Source organism: Camarhynchus parvulus, chromosome 3 (genome assembly GCF_901933205.1).
Source record: "Camarhynchus parvulus chromosome 3, STF_HiC, whole genome shotgun sequence".
In the NCBI taxonomy this organism is placed as follows: Eukaryota; Metazoa; Chordata; class Aves; order Passeriformes; family Thraupidae; genus Camarhynchus; species Camarhynchus parvulus.
In genome coordinates, this window is record NC_044573.1 from 1,052,006 (window position 1) to 1,064,011 (window position 12,006).

A 12,006-nucleotide genomic window follows, 5' to 3' on the forward strand; every position below is an offset into this window, starting at 1 on the left:
TAGGAACTCCTCCTGTGGGCCTGGCTGTCATGAAGTTTACCTGTGCATCTTAAGGCTCTGGAAAGGAAGATTTACTTGTCCTGCAGTCACCTACCCACACCTGTAAGAGAGACAGCTCTCCCTGAAGACTTCACTCCACAAACCTTCCAGCACAGAAATCTAACTACTGTGCAGCACTCCCAAATTCTCCAGAGAGTGGCAATTCAGTGTCAGCTCCTCCTGTCAGTGTGGGGCTGAATCCCAAATGCCCTGAGTCAATAAAGAGACCCCTCTTTGCTCCCAGGGGCCCCTCCTGAGCACAGGGAGCACACACAAGTGTGCCTTGCACAACCCAAGGATGACTGCCCAGCCTGCACTTCCTTCCAGGGGCAGATGTTGAAATGTCGGGCTTTTATTCATCAGCACACTTCTTCCTGAACGTTTCATTGAGGAAAATAACATGATTGCTCAACAGGCTCAGGGGACGGCTCAGGGAGCCTCAGCACAACGCAGAGAGCCAGGCAAGCTCTCCCAGGATTTGCCCTGACAATCTCTGCATAGGGAGCTCTCCATTGATTTAACCAGGCTGGCAAAAGAACCCCAGAAGGGGGAGGTGGGTAGGTTTGGCCAGCTTGCACCTCTGAGAGCAGAGGTACATGATAGCCTGTTCCTGCTGGAAGTGCCCAGGGAGGAAAGTACTGTGCATGGTTGGGCTGTTTAAAAACATTGAACACAAACACTCCCAAGGAGATCCAATCTCATTTTCAAGTCCTGCATCAGACAGCAAAACCAAGACAAGTAAGACACAGGAGTGCCTGCATGGACTCAAAAGGAGAGTTTCAGGGGTGTGGGACACCTGCACTGCCCTGCCCCAGCAGCACAGCCCTGTGCTCACAGCCAGCCCTCTCTCCCTGCTGCAGGGCAGGGACAAAAAAGACCCTGAGGCTGTCCAAGGGACAATTAGCTGTAGTACCATCATTGCTGGCTGCATTTAGAGGGGACTGCAAAGCCAGGTCAGCACAGGACCTCCTTAATGCTCCCTGGCACACAAATGCAGTGAAAATAGAGTCCTTCTCCAAGGAAGCCAAACAAAAGGCTGCCCACGGACAGAGGCAGCCAGAAGAATATCAAGAAATTAGAGGATACAGCTTAAAACACAGGTACTGCCAAGCCTCACAGGCAGAAGGGCACAGGAAACCCCAAGGGCACCTTGGAGGATTGTTTCAGGGAGCTGCCCCTGCTGAGAGGGGCTGTGTGGAGGAGATGGAAAAGTGCTGCTTGGCAGAAACAACTGTGGGCAAAGGAGCCAAACCCCAGCTGAAGGGTACAGGGGCTCAACACAGCAATACTGACTGCAGGATGAGCAGGAGAGCTGGGAATGACAAGCCAAATCCTTGGGTTGAGGAAGCACTGTGCTAAACATTATCCACTCTCATCATCCTGACAGAGACTGACAGCCTAATGAAACCAAAGGGTAGACAGTGCTTGAAATTCAGAGGAATCTGGTAATCTGCTTTCTCAGAGCCTTTCAAACAGTGGCCAGGGTGAATTATGAATATGGCTCTTGCTGGTGCAGCTTGTTAACTCTGCAACATTTAGGCAGCCACCAGCATCCCGGGGGGCAATCACCTTTTGGGTTTTTCCACTGTACCTCAGCACTGGCTGATTTTTAAAAAGGGAAAAATAACCTTTACTCAGTTTGATAAACCACTTTGCTTTGTAACAACGGGCCAGGGTCTCAGCTGGCATCAGCAGCAGTTCCATACACTGAGCCCAAAACCTTGTATCCAGTTTTCCATTCAGGCATCATGGAACCATGGGGCCAATTCTGCCCTCTGTCCCTGTCTCCCACGACTCCTTCCTTGCAGCACCCACTGCTCTGACAAAACCATCATCCCATCATGAGAAACAAATAACCTGCTTACTTAACAGTATTTAAATCCTGCTCCCTCAGGAAGCTTTAGCTCCTTTCAGCATGGGCCTGCTTTTGGTGAAATGCACATCCTGCAGAGCTGCCACTGCTCCTTCTGCGCTGTGACAGAACTCCTTTGGAAATCTTGTTTGCTTACCTCTGTTCATTGTGCAGGAGCAGCCAGGTCTAAGAGGCTTGTTTACCAGAACTGCAATCTATCTCACAAGGGTTATCTCAGAAATTCTTCTGCTTTGTCAGCTTTGCTCTACTTTTAGAAAAAGTTTTTTTCCCACTGACACGTACTGAAGTCACTTCCTACATCAGTTTTATGGGCATCCTGCAAAGCTCAGAATTCTTTAATGATTGCTACTATTTCACCAGCACTACACTTTGATATGGTCTTACAACACATCAAAAATGTGGATTTACTTGAGTTTAAATCTGACCTCAAGCAGTGTAAGACACAGTGAATCTTGATATCAACTCCAGTGTGAATTTCCACTTTGTTTTGCACTGCTGTGAAAAATCTCATTTAGAATCTCCAGAAGGCCAAATCAGCACAACTTTCTCCTGGAGATGAGCAGCAATTCTGACAGGAGCTATCCGACCCAACAGAGTATTTTGAATAATATGTCCAAGCTGCTGAATGTCAAGGCTGGAGTACTGCAACACCTGATGTTGAGAAATGTTAACAATCAGGCTTCTGGTTAATTGCATCGCTCCAGAAAGAAACTGGTGTTGGGTGCAGAGGAGCACAAGGCTTGCAGAGCTCCAGGATGCCACACTGCCAATATGGAGATGTCAGAAGAAGGGTGGCATGGTCACTCTTGGGCTCTCTGTGTGGAAACTCTTCACTACCACAATGTTCTTATAAACTGGGGAATCATTTTTTTTTAACTGCCCACAGACAGAAAAACTGACACCTGACTTACAGAAATGCTGCATCCTCATAGCTGTAGTCTCTGGAGCTCTGAGTACTTAAAAATTCAAAGCACTCTAGAAAAATGACATTCTGGGTGTTCCTCATCACTCATCCCTAGAGTGTTCTTAAGTTCTGTCAGATTTGTCTGTCCTCAGCTAAAATTGCTGTAATGATACTGCACTTCCCACAGGTGCCATTCAGATAAACTCACTGCTGTTTGGCAGCCTGGATCCCCCACAGAAACTCACTGAGGATGCTCTAGCTAGGATCAAGCACTGAATGACAGAGAGAGGAGAAATATTGACTAACTGCATTCTCAGAGAGAGGCACAAGTGCTACAGGAGAGGCAGAGGCTGACACAAGGACTACAAGCAATGTGTGTTGGCAGTCACGGATGAACCAAGTGACCACAGCAATTCTGCAGTCTCAGTTTCAGCCTTTTCTAATTTGTAGGTGCTCATCTTCATAATCAGAAGCTGTTCCAGAGGTAATGCAGGCATACTAGTCACAGTTAATTTGTGAAATTACACACCCTGTTATGGGATTGACCCTTCTGCCTGGCATCATCATCATCATCTTTATTCACAGCCCGGGGCTTTTCCCAGCCAGCTCCTGGGGAGGCTCCTGAAGGGCAGAGCTGTGGCCTCAGTGCAGCCCAGGCCCTCAGAAAGCCAAGGCTGTGTTCCCTGCCACTGTCCTCACCCTGGGCTGCTCGCAGAAAGGGAGAGTTGGGAACACAGGGCTGATTTCAAATGCTGCAGAGGAGGCAGACGGAACACACACCTATTTTTCTCCTGCTTGGGATTTGTCTAAAGCAAATCAAGAAAATAGTATTAAGTCATCCCTGACACAGGGATGAATCTTGCTTTGAAATCCAAAGCACACTCCAAAGCATGCCCTTTTTATAGTTTCTTAAAAACAACAGTTGAAAATTCTTTTTTGCTGCTAATAGGATAAACAATGTTATCCACAAATGAAGCAGGATTTCTTTCTCGTTAATTCAGCTTGGGGCAAACTGCCAGCAGGAAAATTTTCAGCTCAGTTAATCAGAGTTCAGAAAAAACTACAAAACAATGGGGAAAAGTTTTTAAATGGCAAATGCCAATGAACTGATATTTCAGCAGAGCTTTCAATTTAGTCTGTAAGTTTTCTACTGCTGGGGCATAAATACCTGTGCTTGTAAGAACACAAAATTTCAGTATCAATAAGAGAAGAAATTCCAGTGCAGGGAACACACACTGGGGTGGGAATCAGGATATAGAGACTTCATTATTTCTGCCTGTTTCCACCTCTGGAACAAAAGAATGTCTTACAGCACTTTAAACAGAAGTCCATGACATGCAGGACAATAGCAGGTTGAGCCTTCCCTGCCTGAGGAAAGGGATCTCATCCCTTCATCCTAAACCCTGTGGCACTGCAGACACTCTGCAGCTCCCCTGGGGAACGGGTTCTGTCTGAAAGGCACCAAAGAATGGCAGGCACAGCCCAGAGGCAACAAGGAAAGGAAAACATTTCTATTTGCTATTGGGCTCGGGCACACAGGAAAGGCAGCCAAGGGTGGAGGAGCTGGCAGCTGCCTGTCCTTAATAAGCAGTGCAGAGAAATGTTAGCACACATCAGAGAGCCTGGGTCAATCCATGAGAACAGTCACAGAACAGATTCCAGGATCAGTGACACCTCACTCAGCACACATCACAGAGCCTGGGCCATTCCATGAGAACCCTCACAGAACAGATTCCAGGATCAGTGACACCTCACTCAGCACACATCACAGAGCCTGGGCCATTCCATGAGAACAGTCACAGAACAGATTCCAGGATCAGTGACACTTCAGGGCTGTTTCCTGCTCAGCAACCCCCACTGCTGCAGCTTTCCCTTGCTGCAGCACTGCAAATGCATGTCATTGCATTTGTGCTTGAGGGAGAAGAGCATCAGTAGAGCCAAGTCCTACCTGCTCCAGGAGAGGAAGGCTCAAACATGCTGGATGTGTCACTGCAAGTGTTGGAAGCTTGCTCCGACAGCTTCTTCTTCGCACTCCCATCTGCTGACTTGTGAGACTTCTTCTTATTCTTCACCAGGATTTTGTACATTAGATCCATGGGGCTTGGGAGAGGAACCCCAGCCTCCAGCTTCCAGGAAGAAAGAGGAGAGATTTGTTAGAGCAGCAGAACAAACAGGCTCGGGGCAGTTTCTCAGGGAGCACGTGGTACAGGACACTTCTGTAAGCCCCGTTAAAATGAAATGGATTTTGCACAAGAGGCAATGTCAACATTCAGTGAAACAGGGCTACTGAGGGCACTTCAGAAGAAAAATGCTTTATGAAGTGTCTGCAGTAATAACCAAAATAAGTATTAGCTCAGATATGAGAGTCTAGGTTTTAAAATGGCAGCTATGAGGATCAATTGCATTTAAAAGATCACAATTCACTCTGTCAGGGCAATCTCTCCATCACAAATGATGCTTAAGTCACCAACAGCTCACAGTTCCCCCCTTTAGACTGAGAGGCTTCCTGTGAGGAGTGAGGCAGGACTGAGACACCCCAGGAAACATCCCAGCCATTTGTGCTGTGATAACACCAAGGCACCTTACCGGGTACTTTTCCAAGGGATCCATCAGCAGGGCATCTCCAAATATTAATCTGCAGTACTCTGCCATTTTTGCCTGTTGTTTAGGGCTGAAGGGAACAAAAGAAAGAAAGAAAGGAGTCCTCCTAACACTCCAGAGTGACAGCAGCAGTAATGGAGCACCTAATAGCCCTAAACTGGATATAATTTCCTGATCCAACAGCTGTGAATTTTTCAGTGAGACCTACATATATCATGCAGTTATTTCAATTCCTCTGATGGAGTTTATCAAAGGGAACATACACAAAGTAAAGGCATAAGCCAATGGAATAACAGTGAAACAACCATAGCATGAATTTGCCTCTTTCAAGGCAAATTTGCCCCTTTCTTTTAAGGCAACACTTGTATTCAAAATTGAAGTATTTTCCCCCTCATGTTACTTTATACACATGCCTGGCATTTTTCTTGCACTGCAGCAGTTCTCACAAGATCCTCTGTAAGTAACCTGAACCTCAGCAAACTCTACCTGTAACCAATTCTCCCAAAGTGCAACCAAAAGATGAAGTAACTCCTGCATGCCACTGATGGAAGTTCTAGGACTGAAGGTAGGTTTTGCAGCTCAGAAACATTACTCCAATCATCTCAAAATGCAGCTCAGTACCACAGTCGCTCTCTAATTTTAGAAAGCTGAGGATTTTTGTTACATGTGCCTGTTTAAAATGCATAGCATCTGAGCTGAGGCATCTTTCAAAGTTTCCTTTTTTGACACTCTGCTGGGAAGCCTCGATTAAAGGACAGGTTTACATGGCTTAATATAACTTCCTCAGCTCCTGCTAATTAGGATCTGCATGTCATGGAAGAGACAGGGATGCTGCAAGCTGGTATGTTACCATGGAGCTACTCTTCATGACAAAATAGAGCTGGGTGTAGAGGAAAAAAGAAAAAAAATTGCTCATTTTTCTCTTGTAAACCAGTTCAGCCCCGGCTGTGCCCAGCTGGTCAGTGGTTACCAGCTCCAGGGTCAGCGTCACCACACCAGAGCTGAGAAAAAGGCTGGGTGGCCAAATGACATCTCAATCAGAAAATGTAATTTCCCTGGGATCAGCATCCTGGCTGCCCCTGGAAGCAGAGAGGGGGTGAAGCAGTCATTAGCTCAGTCACTGACAAAAAATACTGCCAGGAGGCTTTAAATTATTCCCCAAAGCAAGAGCTGCACACAGTTTAAATCCCAACAGCATTTCACAAATGCTGTGTTCTGCATGCAGCCAATTCTGCACAAGAAGAAGCTAAAAGGCACTTTGAGCTGGGGATGGGAAACCAAGCTGAAGACAAGCAAGGCAGCAGAACAAAGAACCCACACGGGAGAAGGTGGTGGAAGAGCAGATCAGGCTGGGACATTGTGAGGGTATTTCCAACCAAATGAAGGCACCACTCCTGCAGTGTGCTTGTGCCCTAAATCCAGGGTCATTAGTGAGCTTTATTTCAGCCTGCTCCACCAGCATGTGTTCTGAACAGATCCATACTCTCAGAAGCCAGGAAGTTCAAAGGACAACTCCTTGAATCAAAAGAGGCCATTTACTGAAACTGGAGTCATTAGATGTGACATCATCATCATCCTTACATGGGCACAACTCCAAAAAGAACTCTCCACAGGAATTGAAAAAAATAAAAAGCAAGAGTTAAATGTAATAAATTCCCAACCACCACCACAGCTAGAACAAATTCTTCTGATCTTCTGTGTTTAATTACATGTTTACCTCAAAGAGAGCACAGTGAGAACTTTCATTTTTGCAAAAGAGAAAAATGTAATGCAGCATGATGTTGGTTCAGCGTATAAATTCCAATGTCACTGCATCCCAGAGGCAGAAAGTGGGGAAATTATGTGAAAAACCAATAGGTTTTAATACCACAAAAACCCCTTGAGGCAGCAAACAAGGCCAAACAAGGAAAATCTTGACATTTCAAAATTACTTGTCTTTGTGAACTGGACTATGTGTGCAAATATTTTTAAAAGCTCCTAAGAGGGGATAGAAAAAATTTAGGAGTACCAGCATTTAACTGTGGGGTAGATCTTTGTGTTCCCTCTCTCCCTAACATCCATATCTGTGCAGGTACTGCTGAGACAGGTCTTTAGGAACAGCACATTACATAGCCCTGTTTTAAGAAGTTGGAATACTGGTTTCTTTTTATTTCCCATTCTTTGAAAATTATGAACCAGAGCAACAGAAACACCAAACTTTCTAAATCAGTATGTTCCCCCAATTTTGTTATGAAGTCAAACCCCAGGTATTTCTTGGTCCACATCTCCTGTTAATGGAGACTCAGCATTCATGCATTGCAGTGAAAACTGATTGTCTGAAAAGAGCTGACTTTATCTGCTTCATGATTTTCACTGGGCAGACACAGACAGGCAGCACACAGACTTGTTGTAAGTGTCCCCAGAATGTGCCAGGCCAAGAGCACATAACCTAGGAGCATGATACCTGGAGATACAGAAATACAAAGAACATTAAGAAATGTTTTCATTACCATTGTTGTACTGCCTGCACTTTGTTTTACTGCGTTTGTGTCACGCCTATCATGAAGGTCAACCAGAGGCTCCTTGGCACAACTGCTGCTCCCAACATTACATTTTTATCACTTCTGCAGAGATACTTCCTCTGCATAAGACAAAGGCACAGATGCTTCCCAGAAGAGTCTAAAATAATTCAAAGTGTGGGACGAAAAAGTGATAAAAATCCTGTTAATATTTGAAGCAACAATTCCAGCCAGAAACCAGCAGTATGAATAACTGTAATTAAATTTAATCTTGGAAGCAATCTTATATGGATACTGCTCAAGGATCACTTAACCTTTTTGCTCTGTCATCAGTGCATTTCTAATTATAGAGTGTCTGCTTTCAGATTTGCAGATTGCTTATCGCCTTGCAAGCCCCATTTCAGACACCAAGGTCTCCTTGAGGTCTTTTCAGCATTTTCAGGGCACTCCTCTGCTTTTTCCCAGAACCACAGCTTGGTTTAGTGGTCTTTTTTTTCAGTGGGCATGTTTTGACTTCACTATAAATGATGACATACATCATATTTTATGTCATCTAACAGTTACAAGCTTGCCTCTTTTTCTTAACTTTTCATTGCATACAAACAGGCAAGAAAAAATACACTAATAGTGGAGTTATAGTAAAGGAAATAAAATGCTTAATGTGCTGTGAAGATATTTGGAGAGGAGCCCTTCTAGGAGGCACATCAAAGGAAAGCAAATGAGATGATTTACACCATGTGCTAAAAAGTGATTTTTCCCCTAGGTGGACAGAAAGTGTCAAAAATATTGCCATGAACATAAACCAGAAGAAAGAAGAATAGTGTTTTAAGTCCAGTGCTGATTAACAATGTCATATCTGCGTGATGATGGGAAACTTATTTACCTCTGATAATTGCAGTCTGTTTACAAGCCATGAACACAGGCTAAAACCATATTTTTGTTTAAGCCAATGCCAAAATGTCTAGGGGAGTAGAATTTTGCAAACAATTCTCTCAACTTGAAAAGCAGAAAAAATATTTGGTCCCCTAGAAGTAGGAATTGATGAAACAGGATTTGCTTGACAGCAATTCTAAAAAACTACTGGCACTTTTTGCTAAGATTTAGGGCAAAGCCCAGCCTTAAGATCTAGGAGAAAAACAACATTCCAAGGAAATGAAAAGACAAAAGGAGCATTCCATGAAATTAGGTGAACCTTTCTGTGAGTGACATGACTAATTGCAGATTTCTCCAGCAACTAGTGAAGGAATTAAGGGGTAATTGTAGAAGCTGGTAAAATAACTAGAAATTATTCTCAGGCAAAGCAAAATCAGGAAACACACACTCTGAATCTCATCATTTGCCATAGCAGAAAAGAACCACTAGCGGGAAAGCCTCAGAAAGAGAAAACATTTGGTCATGGCTTTGTAAACTTGCTTTGCTAAAAACCTGTGTCTCAGCAATGCCTGGGAAAGGATATCAGAGAGCACACACCAGGGTAATTCCTTATTCCATGGCTGGGGGTTTCTGGAGAGAAAGCTCCAATGCCTTCCATGGGAAAAGCTGTAAATAACAGGAATGCAGCAGGAACCCTGTCCCCTTCCTGCAGTGCCACCCTGCCTTTCATTCTGACACTGCCTCATCTTAGGATTGTAAAGCCACTTGTGTACATAACTTACATCTGACAGGAGTTTATTTCATAAATCTTTTTAGTTCTTCACCTTCCTAAAATAGAACAGATCACCCTGGAACAGTTGAAGATTTAAGTTGTGATGACTTTAAAGGAAGAAAAATGTAACCCTTGTGGTTAAAATAATTTAGCTGCTGTTTTTCCTCTGCCTCATGTGAACAGGGTGTATGTATATTATAATAAACCCAGCAGAATGAGTACAAAATAGAATATTTTCAAAAATGATGGCTGACACCTTTGCTAAAGGCCAGAGGCTGCATTTGGAAAACGCAGATTTTTGGAAGCGCCGTGAGTTCAAACCTACAGGAGCAGGTGAGTGCAACCCAAAGGGACACAAAGTACACCAAAAAGAAATGAGGGGCCTTTAGAAAAGGCAATTAAACACAGCCTCTGTGTGCTTCCAGAGGCAGACAGCAATAACTGAGCAGGATTTAAAAGACTGTTTGAATCACAACCATGTGCCCTCGAAGTGTGCGCAGAGCAAACTCATATTTGCCCCCAAGAGGTAAATTTGTACCCTGGGGTATTCAGGTAGTGGAGCTCAGCCCTCTGATTTTAAATTTTTCTACCTGCATAATTTTTGATCAGTATTGTCACATCTGTTCTTTAAAAACATTCTTACACAGCTTCTTCTACCAGCTCCTCCCCTTATGACAAGAATGTTCCCCCTAAAAAATGGAAAAGCAGTTACCCCTCACCTTCTCCTCTTTCAGAAACAAAAGTGCCAACCTCATTTCTGGTTTGTGTTAAAACATTCAAAGCTGCCCCCAAGAATATTTTTATTTTACATTGAAAAAACCCAAAAAACCAAAAGCAAACCCAAAAATTAGTTTCAAAGTCCAAACTGCCCCCAGAAGTGTTGGAAATGTTTTCACAGCAAAAAAACACAAAAGGGGAAAAGGCAATTCAAGTTAAGGCACAAGTTATGTGTCACCGTCACCCCACTTTGAACCATGTGGTCTCTGCATTCAAAACCAAGGCTAATGTTAAAAAAAATCAAAATTATAAAATAGATCACTGTGACACAACTAGTAGTGTTCTCATTTATTTATATAAAATTGTCCTTTTCTTATAAGTAAAAAAAAAAAAAAAAGAAAATGAAATAAACTTATGCAAACTGTTATTTTTTGGCAGAAATTAACAGTTCCTGGCCATCCCCACCAGCTATTTTGCAGTCCTACAAGTCCATGGTTCTGGCCACTGCCTCTAACACAAGAGACAGACCAAATGCTGAATGTGTTTGCAGCACAGAGTAGGGTCACAAGCAGGGGGAAATACTGCCTGGTTTTCTCTGGAGTATTGCTGCATTCCAGCAGGACACTCTGAGAGTGAACAGTTAACAACATCCCTCCTCTCACAATCCAACTTCCCCTCCCAAAGAACAGGTTCTCATTCAGGGAGGTTTTCAAGACCAGGCCCAATGTCACTTTTGGATAAGAGCTGTTGTTTGGGTCACAGGTGCACACACAATTCCACGCCTAGACCTCATAGAAAGTGAAACATGAGCCAAGAAAAAGGTGGTAATTACTTACGAATCCACATGGTTTTCAAAGGAAAGGAGGATTGGAAAGGGTGATGTCTTAAATGCACATTCAGCAATAGCTTCTATTACTTCCTAAAGAATCAAAATGAACACAGTTACAAACTTAACTCTCTAAAGAAGCAGAGTTGTAGCCTTTGAAGACAGAAAGGACCCAACAAGCTCTGTGATCATTCCCTGAGATCAGACCTTCCATCCTAAATCCCCCAGAAAGCTCTGGATGTGCTCTTGCCACAACCAAATTTTTCAACCCGAACTATAATCGAATCTCCAAAATGCCTGATGAGTCTCAAACACTACATTTCTCAACAAATGACTTATGTCTGCCAAAATCAATAGTTTAAATGTAAAGCTCAGTTTTGGTGGGGAACTGTTCCATGCCTGCAGCTACAGCTTTCATGTGCTCTGACAAAGGCTGATCCTCCAAACATCATCAGCACAGGCATGTATCCATAAAATCCTTAGTTACTCTGACTCACATTTTAGTTTCCCCTTTCTTTTTTTATTTTGATGACAGAAATCCCTTTAAGGCAAAAGAAAGGAAAAAAGAAATCTTTACTCAATGAGAACAGTTGGTTCTGTGGTAATTATCACAGAACTCAAAAAACTAAAAGTCCATCAAGTTTCCTGTCAACCCTACAGAAAATAGAAACCCAAAATCCAGTGGAAAAGTCATTTGACAACGATGATTTTAGTGAGGGGCACAATAAATGCACTCATAGTTACAAATTATGAAATGCTTCCCTCTTGGAACAAATCTCTCTTCTAGAAGAACACAGAAAACACTGAAGACTTATCCTATGCTGGCAAACCCTGGAGTTTCTAAGAGCCCATAAGGCTCTGCCACACCAAATCATAAGGATGACTAAAACCTAAAAGATGCAT

The 12,006-nt window shown here is 43.5% G+C and overlaps 1 protein-coding gene across 3 annotated transcripts in view; it reads right to left on the reverse strand.

The window, feature by feature from the left end:
* Positions 1 to 12,006, reverse strand: part of PLCB1 (phospholipase C beta 1) — a 323,139-nt gene that overhangs the window by 80,306 nt on the left and 230,827 nt on the right. For all 3 annotated transcript variants that reach the window (XM_030946647.1, XM_030946646.1, XM_030946648.1), the window contains exons 12-14: positions 11,114 to 11,196; positions 5,403 to 5,487; positions 4,765 to 4,942 (exon numbers count right to left, since the gene is read on the reverse strand). In XM_030946647.1, coding sequence (XP_030802507.1) covers positions 4,765 to 4,942; positions 5,403 to 5,487; positions 11,114 to 11,196 — 346 coding nt within the window. The remainder of the gene's footprint in view (positions 1 to 4,764; positions 4,943 to 5,402; positions 5,488 to 11,113; positions 11,197 to 12,006) is intronic.